This window comes from Carassius gibelio, chromosome B20 (assembly GCF_023724105.1).
Source record: "Carassius gibelio isolate Cgi1373 ecotype wild population from Czech Republic chromosome B20, carGib1.2-hapl.c, whole genome shotgun sequence".
Lineage (NCBI taxonomy): Eukaryota > Metazoa > Chordata > Actinopteri > Cypriniformes > Cyprinidae > Carassius > Carassius gibelio.
The window spans coordinates 3,715,752-3,740,800 of NC_068415.1; the positions used below are offsets into that span (position 1 = coordinate 3,715,752).

Here is a 25,049-nt window from a genome sequence, read left to right on the forward strand (position 1 = left end):
TAAGAGGCAATCAGTGCTTTAATGAAGTTAAAATCAGACATGACCGCCGCTCCAAATACATCTCAAGAGCAGAACTGAGAACTAAAGTACGACACTGTTAAAATGAGGGTTAATGAACCAAAGACCCACTGCGTCGCCGTCTCCCCTCAAATACATGACATCACTGACTTCATCAACCATACTCTGATTTACAGCACGTCAACGTTTAAATACACAGGGCATAAACACACCAGCTCTTCAACTCACAGATATCATACATCTCTGAGAGACACACTTCTTCAAAGTTCAGCAGCTGCATGGCAACAAAGGTATGTCATAAAAACGGGATTTGATTGATTCTTAAGAGCGCAGTGATTCATTAGGCATTACAATAACAATCAAGACTTTGCAGCAGTTATGTTCATTAGTCCCGGGCTTTGGTCAGTTTCATACATTCAGTGCTAAAAGTGAGGCAAAGAAAACGCACATTGATCTGATTTCCACCATCTGCTCAGAAATCACTTCAATCTGATGGCAAGAAACATATCGATCTTGATGCATTTGTGACTGCAAATCTCTCAATCAAACAGCATTAAATCAGTAGTTATAATATATATATATTTAATACTGCTGCTAATGTATTAAAGTCCTTCTCTAGTACTGAACCGGAATGATATTATAGCAAACTAATGCCCCAAAATGATAACATACTTCCTCCCGATTAAAAGTCTAGCCATAACAATAGAAAAGAAAGGCACAAGATGCTAAACAATCTTTGCACTGGAGAACATTCTGAGCGTTTTATGCTGGGTGAATCTGTTAGATTTACGCTGAACCGTTTCAACACATTCAAATCTAGTTGAGTTACTCTAAAAATAAAAGAAAGAGACAACAACAACAACAAAAAAAATAACATGAGGTGTCCTATTTTCAGCAGAAGTGTTCTGATAAAACTCAAACTGCCCCAGACCAGCATCTGGACCAGACCGAGATGAACTGGAGATGAAGAGAGAGAAAATGAGGTAGACTTCTGTGTAAACACAAAGCAAATTATTACTTTCGCAGACTAACAAAACAAACGAATGCTTTGTTAAAAACATCAGACTCGAACGGAAAAGTATGACTGTGTAACTGAAGGAGGTAGTTGTAATGAACGAGAACGAGAGTGATAAGCAACAGTCGATAGATTCAGTTAATGGTCAACGCTTCCCTACAGAATAACATCAAATACGCTTATTTGGTTCGTTCCCTGAGAGAAGTTCATCCTGAGAAGAATTGTGGGTAGAAATGTACAAAAATACACTGTATAAATCTGTACGAGGTTTGGGATCTGAGTCTGTGCTATCCATGTCTGTCACTGGTGGGGTTCTTTCTCTCAGATTGTTTTTCTTCGTCTGTGCACTTGATTAAGTATGATGCGCGCACACACACATTCACGTCTAATGCCTTCAAACACAGCCAGTCTTTGGTATAAAGGTCTATACCAAAACACACAGTTAGTTTACGCCCTCCAATGTTACCACGGGCCGTCTGATTTGTCAACACACAGAGGATAGGAAAGTCCATGGAGCCGACGGCCGGGAACAGTCATGTAAGCTCGCTTTGAATCTTTATCACATTCAGTACGGTCAGAGAGGAGTCGTCTTGTCTTTAAGGACCTCAAGTGGAGGATGAGCGCCAGTTCAAGTCATGATGTGAGGCAGCACGCGTGTCTCTTTCCGGAAATCTCTGCCTGAGCGCACACACACACACACACACACACACACACACACACACACACATCTGCTCATGTGATGAGATACAGAAACTTAAGACTGTTCAAAGCTTCCTATCTACAGAAAACAGACATTTTTGATTGGCTCCCCGATGAATCTCAGAAAAACATGCAAATGTCATATTTCACCCTAGAGACAAAAGAAAAATTAAGATTTTATGTGAATAAAAATAAGTATTTTTCACTATTATTCTCATGTATTCACATTACTGTAATTCATAGTTTTACAGCAAAATACTGCAATAAAAAGATTTTTTTTCAAATCAGCAACACTACCTTGAAGTATAAACACTTTAGAAATTAAATATTTTAATTTTTATATTATTATTATTTAAAATGTACATTTTTCTTATATTACAGTAATAAGAATGAGATTTGTTGACATTGAAGTGAGGAGAAATACTTAATTAAATACAAAGAAAAAATGTCTTACATTTTAAAGTATGCTTTTTAAAGTTGTTTTTTCTTATTAAAATAAATCAAATGTATCAATTCATAATTTCTTTCTTTTGAGGTCAAATATGACTGCTGTGTTTCATGAGATTCACCCTCCTTTCCTCCAGATCACGACAAAATGAGAGATGCTGCCATAACACTCTATGAACACTGTTCTTCTCTTGGATTTCTAAAGTTCATCAGTATTTAAGGTCGACAGAATGAAAAGTGTCTGAAATTATTGCTGGCAGTCACTTCACTGGAGCTTTCAGTGACTTTGAGACATTAAACAGCAAATCTCTACAGCGTGGCATTCTGGGTAAACCATGCTTACTTTGTTCAAGTGCACTTTTTTCACTGTTCAGTGGATGATTGTAGCAGATTTGCTTTTAACTTTCACATCTCTGCCAGCAGCTTTAAATGATCAGATCTAAGGCTTCAGTTCATCTACATTCATTAGCTGAACGGGAGAAAAAGCATATGCACTGCATAAGAGCGTAACAACTTGTTTAGGAGTATATTAGCATGGACAAAAGACAAAGGGGAGTAGGTTTAGACTTGAAAAAAACAAACAAATCCAACCCAGCGGCCTCACGAAGCTCAATAGAAACGTTCTCGATCATCTAGAGTTTGAACAAGGGTTTGTGATCAACTCTGGAGTGCGTGAACTTGAAAGCCAATCATTAAGAACATCAGCAAAGCATTAGTTATATTCACTTTTTTGCTGAAGATTAAGAGATGTTATTATTAAAAATAAATTTAAATGCATTTACAAGGCAGGGATTTTTTTTCTGTGGTGAAAAAAGCTTTATCATTGTGGTAATTTCGACATAGCATTGTTTCCTCCACAAGCTGATCGCTTTCAGTGAAGCTGCATGAGATGCATGAGAGAGGAGAGAGATCAAATCGAAACTTCATCTACCTATGTGCTCTATATAAGTTACACTTTCACATTTATAAGATTTCAACATATATATTGATGCCTTAAATAATCACTGTGAGCTGTGGAACAGTCTGCAGTTAAATAATGGCAATACGTTTAAATCAGTTAGTTAGTCCACTCTGGCTCTTATTAGTCTTCAACTGTTACAGTCTAATCTCAAACTCTGGCTGACAGCACCTTATCTGAGAGCTGTATGTGAAAACAACCCACACACACAAACGAATTCACAATTCCTCAGGATCCCATAATAATGTTATTGACTTTAACCACTGCCAGCCAGAATAATCTGTGCTGGACCCTGCGGGCACCAAACTTGATCATATTTACTTTCCTAATAAAAAAAAGGAAAACTGCTGGAAATTTACTCACTCTCAGGCCACCCAAAATGTAGATGAGTTTGTTACTTTATTTGAATAGATTTGGAAAAATGTAGCATCAAATCATTTGTTCACCAATGGATGCTCTGCGGTGAATGGGTGCCGTCAGCATGAGAGACCAAACAGCTGATAAAAACATTACAATAATCCACACTTAATCCACAGCAGTCAAGTCCATCAGTTAATGTCTTGTGGATCTTAAAATCCATTGCTTTCACCAAAATAAGAGTCAATAATCAATATCATTGCTTCTAGTAAAAAAAAAAAAAAAAAAAAAAAAACATATTTGTATACAAGTTCTTCCACTGTTGTCCTCTCACATAAAAATCCACCTACATATTTTTAAAGAAACATTTTGGGTTGTTTCTCTTAATTCAAAATTTATTACTTTTCACTAGAGGAAATAATATAATTGAGAAATAATAGAGAACTCATATTTTAGCCAGGAGCAATGGTTAAAAATGTCTTAATGATGGATTTGTTTCTTACAAACAGATTTTCACCTCACAAGATGTTAACTGATGGACTGGAGTGGTGTGGATTATTGTGATGTTTTTATCAGCTGTTTGGACTCTGATTCTGACGGCACCCATTCACTGCAGAGGATCCATTGTTGAACAAATAAAGTGAAGCTACATTTCTCCAAATCTCTTCCCAGGAAGAAACACACTCATCTACACATTGAATGGCCTGATGGTACATATTCATAAAATTGTTACTTTTAGGGTGAACTATTTCTTTAACGTGATAACTGTGTATGTTAAGATAACAACACTGCTTCTCCTCTGAAACGAGTTCACTGACGTCACTTATGCAGCACACGGCAAACATTGTTACTCAATCAAAAGCCCATTTCACTATTATGGAGATCAAATGGCTAGCAAACAGAAGCATCTGTTGACTTCATGCTTGAGTTTTTAAAACACTGCTTCATGTTTTTGTGTAATCTGTTTTGCCACACACACACACACACACACACACACACACACCAGTCGCAGAGTTTGTTGTGATTTCTCAGTGAGAACACGCATGTACACGCATGACCCCCATCGGCTGATACCATAGCTGCACGGGAAGGAAGGAAGGGAGGGAGGGTCTCCTCTGTGACCCAGCCGTGTGAGGTAGATGATTTCAGGTCTGGGCTTCGTCTGGATGAGGAACCTTTCGGTTGCTTTCAGTCCCGGCTTTTCCTCCAGCTCCGGGAGTGACTCCCCCTTTGAGATGCTTCTTCGGGAGAGGACGACGAGCCCGACCGGCTCCCCTCTTCCTGGGACTGAGCGGAGGTGGAGGGGCGCTGGGGGTCCTGAGACGTGGAGGGGGACAGCGCCCTCTTATGGGGACACTGGGCCACCATGTGTGTGACACTCTGACAGTAGTGACACTTCTTTGGCTGGGGTGGAAGGCCACACTCTTTAGCGTGGTGGTCCAGACCTCCACAGTTGTAACACCTACAGAGGGATGAAAAATGCTTCGTTATATTAAAACATTACAGAAATTATGCTTCTAAATTTTACTAATCAAATTGGAGATTTATTGGAAATCAGGACTTCTCTTGCTTGTTTATATCAGAAAAATCAGTTTTTAAAGCTTTAAAAACATTTCCTCTGCTCACCAAGGCTGCATTTATTTGATCAAGAATACAGTAAAAACAGACAAACTGTGAAATATTACATACTAAAATAGCTGATTTCTATTTGAATGTATTTTAAAATGGAATTTATTTCTGTGATGCAACGAAATTATTCTAATATGCTGATTTACTGCTCAATAAATTTTTGTTGTCAATGTTGAAAATGGTCAATTATATTTTAGTGGAAACCATGATAATTTTTTTAGAATTATTGGTGAATAACATTTATTTGAACATTATACCTATATTTTTAATTTGCTGAGCTTAAGAGACTTTTTGATTTATTCATAACTTTTAAGCAAAGTTAGTTAAAAAAATAAATCTTAATTATTCCCAACATTTGACCAAAGTTAATAAATTTTTATTTGTAACATAACCATTGTTTTTTATGTATTAAGTTTATTATGTTATTGGTGATTTGCATGAAGAAAGTGGATCATTACTCATTAAGATAAGACCACTAACCAGATTCAGAATGCAAACTAATTAATAATATAATGTATTTAAATAATAAAGTATGCATCATGGTTGTATTCTAATAATGCTTGTCATATCAATAAAAAAAATGGAGAAAAATCTAATTAATGAAAATAATACACCCCAAAAACATAAAATTTATTAAAACAAGCTTTTAAATGCAAAACATTATTATTATTATTATTATTATTATTTTCTTTCATTTTTTGGAATGAAATGTGAGCTGGACTTTTCCGAGTTTTGGTCACTAGAGGGCAGTACAGGATAAAACTGACTCCAATAACAAACATCCGTCTCAGAAATATATATTTTTTTCTTAGAAAATAGGCACTACAGTATTTAATAAGTATTGTTTTAATCATATAGGAGTAAAAAAATAGAACAATAAAATGTAACCATAAAAACCCATTAAATGATTCATAGCCACAAAAATACAAATAAGATTCAAGAATACAGTTCTCAGCTCTTTTGTTAGATATGAGGGAACTGAGTGACTGTGATCCTGAGGAATTGTATGGTAGTTAACAGGAACCTTGTATGTTACCATGGAGCCTTTGGTTGCCAAGGAAATTCCAGTGCATGGAAACGAGAGAGTAGGAAATGACATTATAGATCTAAATATAGAGAATCAGATCAGATCTCTCAGTTCCACTAATGTGTGTGTGTGTGTGTGTGTGTGTGAGAGAGAGAGAGAGAGAGAGAGAGAGGGGGATATATTATTACACTGCTCTCTGGAATACTTCATTCTGATTGGTCGATCACAGCACTCTACATTCATTTTTGGGTTTTTTTAATAATAATGTCAAATTACATCTGACTACTGTCAAGAGTTAATTAAATTTTACAAAACCATTACATGTCTCTCATATTAGTGCTCTTTTAATATTCAATGAATATTCATTTTGGAGAAAAATAGCTACTAGAAGGATTATATGATGTAAACAGACACAGCATATCTGCATTAAAATATATGTGTATAAATATCTATTATAGATAAAACAATACGTTTAAGGGGGAAAAAAACATACCACTCAATGGAAACGGAATGTTTTGTATAAAAAAGGGACAACTTGCCCCCAACCTGCATTTACGAGGGATCTAATTATTTTGATAGGTTACGATGTATTTTGAGGTGGTGTTTTTACAGTGTCATTGGACAAATAAGAAGTGAGTCGTATTAATTAACTGCATGGGTTAGGGTTAACTGGATGTAATTATGCATCATTTACTGTTATTGCTATAGTACGTGTAATTTGTGTAACTACGTCATCTTAAAATAAAATATTACTGTCTAATTTAATAGGGTCTAAAACTAGTTGCTTAATACGGACAAACAACAAACCATGCTTGCAAAACACAAATAATTGATTAAATCGGACTTATGTCGTGCTGTGTCTATATGTGCAGTGACTGTACTGAGCCTGTAGGTGGCAGAGTGGATTAACTACAGCTTCACAGCCGACTATTACACGAACAAACCTGACACAACTGAACAAAAAAACTCAATGTTTATGAATGACATTTTGATCATTTTGACTCCTCACACATTCACATCTAAAAACATGGAAAATGGTCAAATGACCAAAAGATCATAAAATATTGACAGTATAATTTCCCTCATTACATCCAGACTTTGCATGCACTGATAAAGATTTCTATTAACATCATAATTATATTTAAAACAATTATTACATGCTTTCGAACTTAGAAGCTACATATCATTTCACTGAAAATACAAGCAATATTTCTGTATTTTAACTGAGAAAATGACATGAAATCAAATGTCTAAAGGTTTTGTAATTTTTCTGATGACATTCAGACTCTACATGCAAAGAAAGAGCTGTTCAACTAAACAATGAATTACTCTTATGTAACTATTCAACTAAAGAGTTATATTCATTTAATGATTGTATTTAAGACAATTATTGCATGATCTTGAACTAAAATTGTGGCAATTTTCCATTTAAATTAAAGGTATGAGATAAAAGTCTTTTGAATATTTATTTTCCTGCAGGAATTTTCCTGAAAATCTCAGACTAAACAAAGCAATAAGAAACATGATAATCCCACGCATCGTCTAATGCAGTGTGTATGTGGCTATGGCTATAAATGAACGACAGGAAGATGTGCGATCATCATGGGTTCCCTGATGTTTAGTCAGAAAATTTTTATTCAAGGTGATATATTAGAAACATGATTGAAACTAAAGAAGAATTGAATAAGATCAGTAGATCAATATTGTTATCCTGAAATTTTTGAAACAAACAGATGCCAGTATTGTCATATTATAAATAAAAAGATATAATCTGCAGACATCAAGAATTGATATCTCATATCCCTGGGAGACAGCGTGAAAAGTTGATCCATTTCAGAGATGCTATGATTGTGCTTCGAATGAGAACGAGACCAGCGACCAAACCAAGTCAAATACATTCAACAGACATCTCACAGTCATGTTAGTTTCGAGTTAACAAGGAAGACCAATTAGTCTTTACTATTACACCATATGCATTATTCTGTATTCTGTGAAGTTACTGCATTTTTGCAAAGAAGCAACTGCTTGCTTTTCTTTTTCCTGCAGATCTGTGACCTGATAAGATGTATAAAATGTAAAGAAAGGTCAAGAATCGGAACGTGAAGAGCTTGAAGAAAAAATGTTCGATTTGATTCATGTGCGTTTGTGTAGGATTGACCCAGCAGCAACCTCGACAAAAAAGAGTAACCCGACTGTAGTCTGCTCAAGGGTGAGAGACATGACTGCAGTGAGAAGAGCAAGTGTCTAGTGCCTTGACCGCTCAGGAAAGAGGAAGTTGATCATGGAGACAGACTGATGCAGGAATATTTCATGGTGACAGCTGTGTTATATAGGGTTGATTTTAAAGGGGTCATATGATGCAATTAGAATTTTTCCTTTCTCTTTGGAGTGTTACAAGCTCTTGGTGCATGAAGAAGATCTGTAAAGTTACAAAGACTGAAGTCTCAAATCCCAAGAAATATTCTTTATTAAAGTTAAGACTCTGCCATGCCTTCCTGAAGCTCTTTCAAACATGCCTCCACATGTCTACATCACTATGTGGAAATATTTGCGTAATGCCGCCCCAAAAGAAGGCTTGGATTCAGTAACTGCAGTTGAAGCAGCCATGTGTGTATCTGGAAAGAGGTCTTCTGAAAGAAGATGCATTTAGGAATATTTACAGAACAGAACAGCAATGCATTTTATGGAGGACCGTTTGGTGACCCTAGGAGAGGAGGTCATTTTGACTTTGCTACGACAATCTGGCGCTTCTGAATCAGCTTCTGGAAGTATACTTTGTTATTAGTTTAAGTATTTGCTATTGACTGTTCAAATGCTGAGTTTTGCATGTTGCATGCGTGTGTGTGTGTGTGAGGGAGAGAGAGAGAGAGACAGAGAGAGACAGGATCACACACGTCCGTGGCTTGTGTACTGCAAACACGTACGAGCTTCATCACTGTGTCTGTCACATGACTCTGTTCATCTTTAGGGCTTGAACTGATGGTAAAACTAAGGACATTATTAACTGTCTTTACATAATTGAAAGAGGTGTTACATTTCCGACGAGTGCTTGCAGTGATCGGCCAATCACAATGCGCTGGGTCAATGAGAGATAGATTTGACACTCTGTATACAAATGAATCAGCTTGTTGAGAACTGACTCTGTAAAAGGTCTGTTATAGCAGTTTACTTTGAGGGATTCGGTTGCTAATTTTCCATCGCTTGAAAATAAGATGTGATAAAACTGGGAAAATTACATTAGTAAATAATTTTCCAGTTTAGGATTCTTGATGGAAGGAATATCAGGTATCAAGGAGAATTAAAGTGCAGTTGATCAACATTAGATCTGGTTATTAGATGGCTAACTTTGGTGATGATTTTGATCACCGCTACCAGTAATTATCACTTTACACATTGCAGGATTAATTGAATCCTCATTTGATATTTCTTGAAGAGTTTGTCTAGAAAACATTTGGTATGTTCCTCGTCAGAGGAGGACATTTTATGCATGAACAAATAAAATTGTAGATTCATACAAGTCTTTCCCAGAAGAAGTGTAAATAGAGTCATAACCAGTTTGTTATATGATTGAGAGATATTGAGATATCTATGTCTCATGAAAAATATGATTTATGACCTCTGGTGGAAAACATGGAAAGAAAACAATTTGAGAGAGTGTGTAAGAAGTAGTTTTATCTTCTTTGGTTATCGAAGAATGATAAAAGTGTGGAGTTTGGAGGAAATGTTATTTCTATCTGAAAGTTTAGATTATTAGTTGTATTATTTGCTTCTCTGTACTAAAGAGTGTTCTCTGAGTTTTTGATGAGCTGACAGATCCATTAGTGTATGTGTGCAAGACAAGTGTGAGACAGAAATGTTATTTTAGTGTCTTCCACGTCCTGGCTACTTAGAAAATGATTTGCATTCAGTTCTTGGAAACTCATCTGGAAGACATAGTTAGGTGTCTTAAACGGACAAATATGAGGAATATGCATTATGATCGCATTTGATGAAGGTATAAACGTTGAGTTTGGGTGTTTCCTCCTTGTTTGCAATCTAAAGAATGACTGTATGAATGTACACTATTACATAAATATTCTAAAGACTTTTACCTTTAATTGAAGTGGAAAACTGCCACGACAAACATTAAATCAGATGTTTAAAGATTGTGTAGTTAAATTTACACCGTAAAACAACAGCATCATTTTCTTATGACATTAGATACAAAGAACCGGTAAACGAAATCCTTTAATCTAATCTAATGTGTTTAAGATGTTAATTACAAGATCTTGAACTTTTAGCTGCAAATCTTCAGTATTTGCCAAAAACACTGAAAATTACTGACATAAAATCAGCTGTCTGACGGTTCTTAGTTTTTTAATTGAGCTGTGTCCTAATATACCGGTTCAGTTTCCGACAGATTAAAGAATTGTTCATAAATTAATTTTTAATCATCAGTTCAGGTCTGAGAGTGTTAACAAAACTTCCATCATCTCATGTCTAGTTTTTTGTTAGCACATCTATAGTGATGGACTATACAATAAACACACACACACACACATGCATATACATATACATAGGCTACTTATAAATAGCTTTAACACAACAGACTGAAAATAATTATTCAGAGATTTTTTGTGCTCTTATCGCCATGGCAACAGGAAGTAGAAGACACACTCACAATCAATGAGTCGTGAACAGAAAAGCGTTTGGCGAAACCAAACTATGAGCCGTCTACACTGAAAACTATGAGCTGTAATTCATGTGGCTTCACAGAGCATTATCAACACTGGAACTGATTCTTTCATACAGAGAAAAGGAGAGATGAAAATGCTTGTGTAGGATAGAAATAAAAGATTTTAGATTAATAATCCTGTCTGCATATCAATCTTAAACTATGACATTATTCATATATATTATTTTACATTAAGGAATATTTTAAATGCAGTATGTAATTATATAATTCCCCGGCTCTATTTTATATGTCAATTTATTATTATCTATTCATATTATTACGAAAATTAGGCTCATTTTGAATTACAAACCAGGTTACAATAAAGGTTTCATTTGTTAACATTATAGTTAATGCATTCACTAACATAATTTAACAATATGAAATATATTTCATTAACAATAGTTCATTTTAGTTAATAAAAATGTTAGTTTACAGTGCAAGTTTAACAGCTAGATCTTAAAAAAGTTGAACATTATTAAATATGAATAAATCTTGTAGAAGAATTGTTCATTGTTCATTTCCGTTACATAATGTAATAAAGCAATGTTAATAAATGAAACCTTAACAGAAAGTCATTTGTTTAAGTGTTTAGATTGGATTCCATCTATTTTTGTGGGTAAACACACACACACACACACACACACACACACAATTATGATTATAATTAAACACCTTTAAAAATTCAACAAAATATAATCAGACATTTTTCAGAAAGAAAGCAACAAGAAAAGTTTGCCATGTATTTTAAGTTTTGATTTTAAATTAGTTTTTACTAATTAAGATCTTCCAATAGTTCCAATTATTTAAATTAATCACTGCTACTAAAAGAACACTGGTTAGTACTACTCCTATTATTATAATTATTATTAAAAGCAGACTTATGTTGTGACTTATTCTAACGGTTTATAAAGACCAGCTGCAGCTGCTAAAGGCAAGCTATAAATTTAAAGAATAAATGTATTAAACTACACTTCCCATCATACTCGGCGCACTCACCGGTCTCCCTTTGGTTTGCGTTTGAGGGGCGGGGCCTTGCCTTTGGGGCGTCGGTCACTGCCCGAGCATGGGCCCCCGCCGGGCCCCGTGACCCTGAGCGACTCCAGACCTTTACTCGACCTCTTGAAGGTGAATTCAACCTGCTCGCCCTCCCGTAAGCTCCTGAAGCCCTCCATCACCAGCTTACTCTGAACACACACACACACTTCATTTAATACAGATACAAACACACTTATATCATCTAGAAATGTCTATATATTTATTTTAAATAATAAAACTAATAAAACATTTCATGGCAAATATGGAAAGATATACATAGATGTTAAAAAGAGAGATTTTCTATTTACTAGAAAAAAAAAAAACAATCTTACAAATTTTTTGTTTAAAAATGCAATGCATTGCAAAAAATGTTTAAAAGCAATGTTTAAAAATACATTTGACCACTTGCATTAAATGCACAATTTTATAAACTTCATTGCTAAAATAAAAAAACTAATTTTAAAAACAAATTTTTCATATTTAAATATTTGTAATAAACCCAGTGTTTAAGGCACTAAACCAATGCCAATGACAGACAATTTTCAAATATGCAATATGAAAAAAATAAATTTATTTACATTTATTTAGTTTAGTCACACCAGATATTAGTGAAGTTGTCTAAATACTAATTGCTGCCTGACACAATTAAATACATTTGGTCATATCTACAGAAAGAGCCAAATCTGTCAGGGAGAGAAGTGTATATAGATGTTCAACAACAAGGTTTACCAGAAATAGCAACTTCTGTCTGTCATTTAATCTTGCATTAAAATGAAATCAAAACCTCATTTTGAAAAACAGATGTTTTCTTATTTAAATATTTGAAGTAAAACTACCACCTGGCAGAATCGAAAACATTTGATTAATATATAGGATCAAATCTAAACCATGTAGAAAGAGCTAAATCACACAGATCAGTCATATCTACAGCAAGATCCATAAATTGTAATTTAATGTAGAATAATAACCTGCATTATAAAAGCAAACTTTAAAAACACATTTGATCATGTTTCTTGCAAAAAATGCACAATTTTGAAAACTAACGTTTCCTATTTAAACATTTGTAGTAAAACTGAACTGTTCTTTTCCAGAACGTCAGAATATTAAACATATCAAAAAATATTAGAGAACAATTTACACTGCCAAATGACAGAATCTAATACATTTAGTTTTGACATAAAAGTTAATACTACAAAAGTAGTCACAATAGATGTAGACAATTCAGCAATATTTTAATTATATACAGTATATGTTATTCGACAATATTTGATATTCTTGTTTACAGCTTTTATATTCAGGAGATTTTAGGAGAACTGTATCCACTGTCACACAAGATGCTTACAGCAAATATAATTGCAAATACTTGTTCCACAAATAATGTATAGGACTTAAGTAAACTTTTACATTAAAATAGGTTTGAACAAATGTGAATCATAGCTTTTAAGGAGTGAAAATTAATTAAAAATCCTCTACATAAAGCTCAATGCCAGAAAAAAATTATATTTAATCATTCAGCAGATGCTTTTATCCAAATGAGGAAAATTAAAAGCATTTATCACATGTATTATTCACAGTCAACACACAGTGACCAAGGTGTTTATTAGTTTATTCAAATCCATCCTTCAATTTATACGATTTTCTGTCATTAGAAATGAAAAGCAAAGACCCTGAGAAAAGATCAGAAATTATTAAAGCAATGATTTCAGTTCATTTCAGTTAAATCACCACAGAATCTGTAATTTAGCATTGGTTTTATGAAAACTGTTTCATCACACATTAGAGCTGAATTGATGAATTTATTTAAATACAATTAATACTAGAAAACCCACAGATCACAACTAGTTTATGATTATGACAAAAACAGCAAATCCTGAATATGTATCTATGTTTAGACATTTGTTTGTGATTTAATAAAGCTTGATTGTGAGCTTTCCAATATATAAAAAAATAATAAAAACATTCAAACAAGTCGACTTCGTCAAGTAACGTTGATTTAAGTCATAACTGTGATTCAAATACATGAATACTAATGAACTCCAGAAGGCTCTCCATGGTCTTGCAGAGACAGTGCTATGATCATACCATTTACATTTCAATTATTAATGAAATTAAAACAGCACTAACATAATGCATGAATCAAATGCAAGAGGTAAAGCGCAGCTGACATGTATTCTCATCATTTACATTCCTCTAGAAACATCACGCTCAGAGAACAGTCGTCAAGACGCTTTAATAAGACTTTTTGGAAAGATGAATGTTGAAATATCAGCACTTTTAATTCAGCCGTGTAGGAAATTAATTGACATAATGGGCACAAAAAGCATTCTGATTTAACACTTATGACGGGGAGAAATTAAAAATCCATAGCATGAGAGAGAACTGCATTTATGAGAAAAGCCAGGGGCAAAACCCTTCACACACAGATATATTAGATATGTTCTATTGAAATATGAATCTAAACAACACAATCAACAGGATCAGATCTGGGCAAACACACACACACACTCACACACACAAAAATAACAAATACATATTTATAATAGATACACATATTTCTATCTGTAAGTAATAATGAAGAAAAAAAAATCAGTTAATCAGTCAGTATTATTATACATTAATATATTGTTTTGTATATGAATGTTTTAATATTATTTATTAATATAATTATGTAAATTTTGCCTGTTATTACAATTATATATATATATATATATTAACATTTTCTATCAAATTATTTATTCCAGTGTTACTGAATGTCCATCTATCTCTTTGTTTCTCTCATCTTTCTTTCATCTATCTTTCTTTTTTCTGTCTATCCGTCTGTTTTTTCTATCCATCTTTTTCCTTTATTTTTCTTTCTTTCGTCTATCATCTGTCTTTCCTTTCTCTTTCTATCTTTTTCTCTCTCTTTCTCTTTCTTTCGTCTATCATCTTTCTTTTTCCTTTCTTTCTATTTCTCTTTCTTTTTTCTTACTTTCTATCTTTTCTTTCTTTCCATGTCTATTTTTCTTTCATCTATTTTTACTATATTTATTTTTCTTTCTGTCTATTTCTTTCTTTCTATTTTCCTTTCTTTATTCTTTTTATCTCTTTCTGTCTATTTTTCTTTCTTACTGTCTATCTTTTTCTTTCTTTCTTTCTTTCTTTCTGGATCTGTCGTGTGAAAAACTGTAAACACTTTCCATTAATAATTAACAAAATAAAAATATAAAATCCTTTTTCTTTTGTTCTTTCAGTCTCTTTTTTCTTTTACTTTCTTTCATCTATCTTTTTCTTTCTATCTGTCCTTTTTTTTCTGTCCATCAATTTTGTCCTTTATTTCTTTTACTCTTTTTCTTTTTTCTTTATTTCTTTATTTACTTCATTCAGACTTTCTATTTTTATTTTCTTTTTTCTTTGTCGATTTCTTTCTTTCTTTCTTTCTTTTTCCTTTCTATCTTTTTCTCTTTTCTATTTTTATTTCCTTTCTCTTTCTCTTTCTTCAGTGCTTTACTTCATTCTTTGTAATTAATTCTTTGTGAGTGAAAATCGTTTTTCTACACCAAATGTGTGCTTCTATTTCCAGGTCAAAGTTCAGAGAGAAGCAATGCAGCTGCAGACACATTTCTGGAGTCTGAACTCATCCAGTAAAGCACAATTAAGAAATGAAATCCAAGAACACAGGAGAAGATGTGTCACACTGTTCTGCTCACTGCAGGGGAAAAAAAGCAAAAAAACTCAAGAGACGGAAGACAGAGAACAGGAGGGAGAAATACAGAGAGCGCCACCAAAGGGCCGGACGTATCGCACATCACCCCTCCTCCACATGTTTTCATCCTTCACTGTGACCTCTGACCTCTGCCCACCCCCCCTTCAAACACACTCACACACACACACAGGCATCCCGTTTCCCTGCGCTAAATTAACAACACACTTCTGCTCTGACTACAAGACGTTCACACAGTATTTGATCTGCTGACACACACTACATCACTCCACACACACTCCTGATAGCAGCCGGAAATGAGCTCTGTGTGTGTGTGTGTGTGTGTGTGTGTGTGTGTCAGCTTATGTCTGACTAAACTATCTTTAATTTAACATTTTAAAAATGCCTTTGAAGATGAACACATTGTTTCTGCATGATTGTGAATGTACAGAATTACAAAAGATTAAACAAGAACTGAAATAATTCGATCAAAGGGACGATTTAGACGTTCACATGTCTGTTTGAATTATGATGAAGCTTAAAAATAAAACAAATGCACAGAAAACAAATAGAAACAGAATCAAAAGTACATTTTATGTTTGTTTGTCCTGGTTTGTTTTGTTACTTTTTGTGTTTCTTCATTACAATAAAACACAACAATGTAGCTCATTGTCTTTTACCGAAAGCTCGTTATATTTGAAAAGCAAACACAAACAGTTGTATGAAAAAGTAAAAGAAATCATAGCTTTTGGTATCTGGTTTATGTTGCCTTTTTCTTCTCTGTCCAAACCATTTAACTTGAGATTTTAAACACTTCTAAACAGAACTCACTTTTATATTTAACATTTGTGCTCTTGGCAGATGTTTTCTTTAAAAAAGATACATCATTTAATGAGTTTGTGATTTTAATCAAGTATAGATATATATTATGAGACCACAAATCAATTCTTAAAATTAAACTAGCAAAATAATAAAAAACAGAGCCTTTTTATAATTATTTCATTCAAGAACTAATTCCACCAGTGAACATTAATCAACAAGTCAAGCATTAATAAGATTATCAAATTAGATTATTAAAAAATGTGTTGATAAAAAATACATTTAAAAAATGCATTGCAAAAATACAAAAAAATAAATAATAATTTGATTTCAGTGCTACAAAGCTGTGGCTGAACTCTTGGAAAGTGAGCATTTGTTTGTGTCAGATCAGCAGCGGCTCCACCCACACACTCACTCCATATATGGGCAGAGCTGAAAGAGGAAGTCATGTGACCTGCAGCTTGTGTTGAGATGGAGACATGAAGAACTGAACAAATGGAGAAATGGAGACTAAAAGAGCAGGATGCAGAAGAGATCGAGCTCTGGAAGAAAAAAGAAGAGAAATTACAGTGAACAAAAGAAGATACAGAGAGTGAGAAAGAATACTAAAGACAATAATGGAGAAAACAGAAAACGAAAGCTCAAGGAAAACAGAACTAAAGTTTAGATGAAAACAGAGTAAGATGAGCAGAGGATAAAAGGAGATCAGAAGCTAATGAGAAAGATTTTAAGGCAGATAATGAACTACATTCATAACATGTTCGGCATCATTCCTGTTATACAGCATTTCCATCTCCTCATTATGGGTCTTACATTCTAAATAAAATATTAAACTCAGTATAAACCCAATCATTTTAAAGATAAAATCAAGTTAATTTCTGTTTTGTAGCAACTATCACAACACAGAGTAAAAAATAAACGAAAATCTACAGTCCATTATACACATCAAAAACAATAATTAAAAGCATTAAAACAAATAAAAAACATTACCAGTTGTTCCTGCATTTTTAGTTTCTCTAATCAAAATATTTCAAACAAAGTTACTTGAAAAACTTGTTTTAATTAGCAATTAATTTATTGTTTTTCCTGAGTTCTCAATATCACAATCTATGCTTTTTGTAAAATTCGTTTAAATTACAAAACTGGCAAGATGAAAGGTATTTTATTGCTATTAGTTGGTTTGTATCACAGTTTTAACTTCAGTTGAAAAAACTCAAATTATTATTAATAGGGTAAAGTGCTTTCTGGCTGTTAAACCCCTCAACACTTCCTTAAATGACAACACAAACATTAACATATTCAGTTTATATGTCACAGAGTAAAAACATTCTGTACAACAGGAATGAGCATAAATGTACATATTCATTATAGCTCTCATATTCCTGTGATTGTAAACCTGAATCATCAGTCTTAGATCACAGATTTTACACTTCCACATATAATATTAGATACTTGTCTCTTGCTTGATTTAAAGGAGTTCTTAGTTTCTTCTTAAATCTGTTTACAAATGTCGATTTCACATAATAAACATTTTCAACTTTCATTATTTACTGTGTAAAATAAGTGCCAACTTTAGGATTCGTGCATGACATCTGCTATCATATATTTCATCCTGCGCTCTAGATATCAGTATTGGCATCAGCAGTTAAACAACAAACGGATGGAGCACAGGATGAAGAGAGCAGCATGTGTGTGAGAGGAGGAGTCTGGATGAGAGCTTCATCTCAGCCTCACAACACACACACACGCACACACACACACACACACACACACACGCACATATTTGACTAGCTATGTAAATAAGGACATACCGCACAACCCATGCCTACAAGAACAGCATTTCTAGAATTAAAAAATATAATGTACACTACAAATCATTTTTCCAGTTAAACTTGTCCTCAGTTGTCCTCAAAGGGAGATTTTACACACTTCTACAGATAAATGTGCCTTTAAGCTACAGTAACGTGAGAAATAAGTGTAAATGCTGATTAAATATTTAAAAACTTCAACCTTCAAACTTCTAACTTCAACTTCAACCTGTCATACAGTTTTTATTTTATACTTTCATAAAAATAAAGGTTCTTTATTGGCATTGATGGTTCCATGAAGAACCTTTTACATCCATGAAACTTTTTGATTACTCCAAAGGCTCTTTAAAGTGGAAATAAAATGTTCTTTAGAATTTTTAAATGTTCTTCACACTAAGAAGAAAAAACTGGTCTTTTTAGAACTGTTAATTGAAAGGTTCTTTTATGGAACCCAAAATGGTTCTTCATTGCTGTGCAAAACCCCAGTTAGACGCTTTATTTTGTAAGTGTATTTTTTTTTTTTTTACAATTTATGAGCTATAGTATAATCTGGCATTGTAGCTCAGTGTAATTGACTACTTTTAACCAACAACCTATTGTGGTCAATATACAAGATTTTTTTATTTTATTTAAAGTTATAAAGTTCAAATTCAAATTAATAAAGATAAAACAATTTATATCAATAAGTTTTTGTTAAACATTTTCTCATTAAGGGAAATGACAGCATAAAGGCTTCGTCAGAGTTAGTTCACATTCGGAGATCAATTTGGACACAATCTATAGCAAAGTAAGCAACAGATATAAAAAGTCATTCAAATGTAAAACTTCCAGTCTCTGCCTTATTGATCATACCAGTTCAGAAGAACATACCCAACAGTTCTTAAATAACCATTTTTACCTAACATTTTAAAAACCTTTTCCCACTAAAGAACCTTTTTGTGTAACGGCAAGGTTTCATTGATGTTAAATCTTCTTCATATAACCATCAAAACCAATAAAGACCCTATATTTTTAATAGTGTAGAAACAGATGAAATGATCGAGTCATACACAGTGACACATTTATAAACAACAACATGCATTCGTGCGGTTAGACACACACACGCACAAACACTGCAGGAGGTGCAGCATTCGGAAGAATCAAACACAAAGCACCTAATGAAACACACACACACACACACACACTGCAGTGCGTTGATTCGGAGTGTGAGGGCCGGCCAAGGCCACGCCTCCTTTCCCTTTTTTGTCTTTAACGAAATTCCTCTTTTAAAGAATGTTAGAGGACCCCAACCCCCACCACACACACACACACACACACACAGAAATCCTCTTTACGCATACAAACAAACACACACACACACACACACGCGCGCGCGTTCTCTTGTCTTCTGATTCACATTTTTTCCTGTCCTGGATTGACACAAAAAGCTCATGGATTTGTAGAAGATCTGAAACACTGCTGTGTTTCAATGAGGAGACTGTATTGATGTATTGGTGCCATGAAAGGAGGCTAATGTAACAAAGGTAACACTTTCTTTAAAGCCTTTATATATAATGCATTAAAAAGTATTTTAATGCATTAATTATGCCTTGTAAAAGCACTTTATGATGCATTGAATGATAACTGTAAACACAATTCTAATGCTTATCTATTCATTATTACACCTTTAGAAAGTATAAATGGATTAGAACATGATAAAATGTCCAATTTCAGATGCAAGAAGGAATATGAAAATATTATATCCATTTTAACATTTACCTTTAAAAAATAACACATTATAATTTACATTATGAATAACTTAATAATGCATTATACATAAGTGCTTCAAAATAAAGTGGAGCCAACTTTTGGTTCAAAAAACATATACATGCACCATAGGTAAAAGAAAAATTAATGTGCATGCATAATGTGACTGCTTCATCAGGTTTAATACATCACAAATTTTAAAGATTAAATTTTTAATTATTGTTGTTATAAATGTTTATATATAAAATAGTTTTTTAACTGAATACTAATAATACTAATAATATATGCTATATATAATTTTGTATGTGACGAATAAAATCTTGAATCTTGATTTGAATAAATTAATGCTGATTACATATTCATATGAAATGCTGATTCATTCATAGAATTTCATATTTAAAATAATTTATTGTAACTCCTACAGATAAATAAACAGAATATAATATGCAAATAATAACAAATATTTATCTCAAAAAATGTTTTGGCTTAAAATTTCTCATAAAAGGGAAAGAAATCATTTTCTGAGGCAGACATTACGCAAACAGCACTGCATAGCTACATTAAGGTCATGGGTTCAATTCCCATGGACTGATAAAAAACACAATAACAATCTGGATAAAAACGTCTGCCAAATGCATACATGTATTGTGCTAAACAACACAGTTCATTCTTGTTTGTTAAGAAATGTGGCTTTTTTTTTTTTGATGAACTGCCAAAGGAAACATTCTGTTTCTTTACATAATATCAGGTTTAGACACACACTAAAGGAATAATCAGCTATACACTCTGCTTATCACACATCGTAGACAACACACACCCTGCGCAGGATAAAAGCTTTTTCATTTTCAATGTAGCATGAAGGCACATGTACGTGCAGCATTCAGACACAAAGAATCCAAATAAACCTCCGCATGGCAGCGAAACGCAAATCTTTATCAGAGACATTATGGATTACAGCCTCTTCTGCCATAAGTCTGTTTAACACGCACAAACAGCCTCAACATCCTGACCTGCATCTGCATGATGCTAAAATTAGCTCGAGTCTTCAAAACATACAAATAAATACTGCAGCTAACCTGTGATATACTTATATATTTACGCATTCTGAGAATATCAGATAATGATTTGCTTACTTGTATGAGTAAAAATATGGTATTTTGCTCATGCAACACCGCTTTGAAAAGATAAAGCACCAAAGTAAATGTAAAAGCATCAGTGAAAACTCATTTGCTATAATTAAATTGTTTTATGCAAACTACGCCATTATATCATACACCCTGATCTCTGGAAGCCACTGTGTGTTTGCTGGTTTCAGGATTTTCATATACATTAATGGAGACACAGGATTGACTGCACACAAAAATAAACCAACCAGCTCTTCCCGATGACAAACACGACTCTAATCATTACACTTTCCCATGCAATAAGGAAAAAGCAGGCTTTGTTTTCCAAATGCATTCGTTACAATTGTTTACTTCATGCTTATCAGAAACTTTTTATTACTAGTACAAGACATTCTTATAATAACTACTCTAATGCATGCAAGCTAGGAAATGTTCCATGTTTAATCTATGTACACAGATTTCACATTTAACATCAAGTCAGCATAGTTTAACCTGTTCTTTACAACACAGAGTAACTAGTGCATTTATTGTACATTTCAACAGATAATTCAGGAGACAATCTGCTGAATTTGCAACTACAGATGTGGAGATATCATTTGATTTCAACTAGCTAATTTCTAACCATTTGCCTCAATTATATATAATATTATATATGCTATCAGTACGTTTTTTAACGACACACATAACAGTCTGACTGTGCATCTGGCTGCTGCTTGTCTTTTTTGAGAACTGCATTTCCCAGAATGCACTCAGGTTTAGGGGCTACTAGCACAAGAGGTTCATGTTTAAGATCATGCACAAAAAATCACATCCACACAAAATTGTAATTTAAATAAAAAATTTGCCTCAAAACAGTCTCAGAGATAACAGTGTAATACTGCCTGTTTTAAATCACTTCAAATAATTCAGTACAGATTTAGAAATGCCTGCTATCAATTTCCTTAACTGTGCTAGTTCAAATGTTATACTCTAATTAAACAAAATTGTATTTTTAAACAAAACAATATGTCTAATATATCCATAAAAACACAAATAACAAGATAAATACATATGGTTTCAGCAATTGTAATTTGGTTATACACATATTAAAAGATTATTAAAAATACTGTTGAATTTGTGAAAAGAATGCACAACTGTGATTTTAATAACTCAAGATATTTACAAGTCTTTAAATTCTTTAAAAAAATAGATAGATAGATAGATAGATAGATAGATAGATAGATAGATAGATAGATAGATAGATAGATAGATAGATAGATAGATAGATAGATAGGTAGATAGATAGACACTTGTTTCCTGTGCAAACTAGCTGTTATGTTATTGAATTTCAGATTTAAAGTATTATGCAGATGTGTTTTGGGACAATGGAAATATTTAATACCAGGAATCATTTTAACATCTCATTAACATCCAGCAGTAAACATAACAAGAACACACTGTAACAGAAATGAAATCAAAACAACAGTCCAGTGAGCTCGAGTGCTAACAGAACTCAGAAGAAACCTCTGCTTTTGTTCTGTACGTCTGCGTGTGCTATTTTAAGGTGCCGTGGAAAGCCTGGAAAATGATGAAAGGAGATAATTTCCGGTTTAGTACATGTGTCCGTATTGATTTAGCTCTGAATGTCCATGAGAAGGAGACGAAATGTTGTGAATGGGGGCTGAACTACACCCCTGTAAACACGAGAGCACATGATGTTCAGTACAACAGTCCACACCGAAATCGCTTGCCATTTTTTCAAAAGTCTGATCATCGTGTGCTCCGTGTGGCACATTTTCCGACATGTTGGCAGGTTTATCAGACATGTTCCTGTGTGCATGAGGCGAATGAACGCCAATATCGCAAGCTACTCTCTCTTCTCGTCCTAATAAAGGTTCCTTTAAGAGCTGCATCGTAAATACCTCCGTGTTTACTACTAATACGCCGTTCAACTGCTGATATCAATGGAGAGTGAAGATGCGTTTTTGGCGTTCTTAAAGTGACAGAGGATGAAAACACGCGCATGTTTACTTCTGCTTTCCTCGAGCACATCTGCTGCTGATGTCAATGAGATGCGACAGATAACGTGAAAAAGAGTCAGAGGAGCTGAACGGCTGAAACCCAGCACATGCATTACGGGACTTACTTGGTGAACGAACACGTCCAGTGGAGGGTCCACTGGCTTCCCCTCGCTGCTGGTCATCGATATAAAGCCAAAACCCATGCGGACATTAAACCACTTGCAGTAACCCGAGCCAGCCAGAATCTGCGGTGACCCGACACCTTTGCGCGGCCCTCCTGTGCGGTCAAAGGAGAAAAGCCCATGATGTTGTGTGCATATGTTTGAGATGTAGCCTATACTTTGTTCTCGGTGTGTATACAATGACCGTGGGTCTGCGTGGGCAGCGTTTCTAAAGGGAAATCCCCCAACTCAACAACATGCATTCAATGCAACGATGTGAACCAGGGCCATAACCACCGCTACAGACGCCCCATTTTCTTCATATTAAATCAATAGGCCTATATGGAGGTTTTCAGTGACAGACAGTTAAACTTTTGCATTTGGGTAACTTAACCTTCTATACACTATTACACCCTTATCTACAACCCACCCTCTGGAAAACTGGAGAAACTCAATGAAAAGTAGAGCTACAATTGTCGCAGTGCATTGTTGCTCAATGTACCTAGTTAGTAGCTACACTATGTAACTTCTTGCACATCTACCGTATGTGAACCGCCTGGTGTGGGGCAGGTGTGCACACGTTACCCACCCCCCCGTATTCGCTTCCACCCCCCACTACCGCTGGCTCGAACGTCTCTTCTTCACGCGTACAAACAACGTAAACAAAGCGCAATGGACAATATGAGTTCGCGTGAAAAGAGACGTTAAATAAAAAAAAAAAGCATCGTAACCTTCGGCCATGTTTCCCCGCGGACCCTCCGTTCCAAAGTTCCAGCGAAATCGTTTCCTCCGTGAAATGGGGTGATGCGCGTCACCGTCGATCCGACATCTCGATTTCCAGCGGGCACAAATTTAGCGCGCATGGTACGGCGTGCGTCTCCTTTTTGGATATTTTGTCATGTCTCTTTTAACATCTCGAATCCCCTCTCTCTTTCCCTCCCTCGCACATTCGCTCTCTCTCTCCCGCTCTCCGTTTCTCATTCGCTCGCTCTCAGCCCTGCACACGTGACTCCTCCGTGAGCCCGGGAGAGGGAGCGGACTCGGAACCGGGCTGGACTACAGCTCCACAGCTGCGTCACGTAAAAGCATCAGGTTCAGTTTTTTAACTCGTGTTATGACGAGTAAAATCAGTTGTTTGCGTGCTCTGTAAGTCTTTCGAGGGACCATAACAAGTCCAGCATTTTAGTTTTAGTTTTTATTTTATTTATATGTAACAATTTTAATGATGCATTATGTAACCAAATTCCAACCGCTGGTAACCACAGCCATAATACTTTATAGTCTTATGAAAGTAAATAATTGTATAACGCTTCATTTTTAACGCTTGTTGTAGCGAAATGCAACAACAAAAGTTTTCCAGAATGGTAGTATACAGAGGGTAGTAGTTTTTTTCTAGAAGTGTAGCCAATAAACTGCAGGCTAGAGCAATAATAGTCTTAGCCTATTATATAACAGTTGTTTTAAGTTATACCTTGATGTCATTAACCAAAAATACGGAAAGGTTTATTATGCACGCATTTGGTTTCCTTTCAAATTTACTAAAAATATTATTTTTCTTATGCTGTTGCTGCTGCCTTTTTGCTTTTGTTTAAACGTTTCCAAAATATTCCATATTATAGTTCGGGAGAAATGAGATCATCACTAGCTAATTATCGTTTGTTGAAACACACTGCAGTTTGCATTTGTTGTGTGCTGCAGTACAGATGTCAATGAGACTGATTTAGAAGCCCTCACACATGGATTTACATCAGCTTTGCGCATTTGAAAATATATATATGATGATACCTACATCACTGATTCATCTAGAAAA

The 25,049-nt window shown here is 34.4% G+C and overlaps 1 protein-coding gene across 1 annotated transcript; it reads right to left on the minus strand.

Moving 5' to 3' along the window:
• On the minus strand, window positions 1-24,406 carry LOC127983422 (protein lin-28 homolog B-like). Its single transcript, XM_052585602.1, has 4 exons — window positions 23,971-24,406; window positions 23,204-23,355; window positions 11,861-12,048; window positions 1-4,956 (listed from the first exon to the last, which is right to left on the minus strand). The coding sequence occupies exons 1-4, from the start codon at window positions 23,978-23,980 to the stop codon at window positions 4,683-4,685; spliced, it is 624 nt and encodes a 207-aa protein (XP_052441562.1). The 5' UTR covers window positions 23,981-24,406; the 3' UTR covers window positions 1-4,682.
• Between the last annotated feature and the right edge of the window lie 643 nt (window positions 24,407-25,049).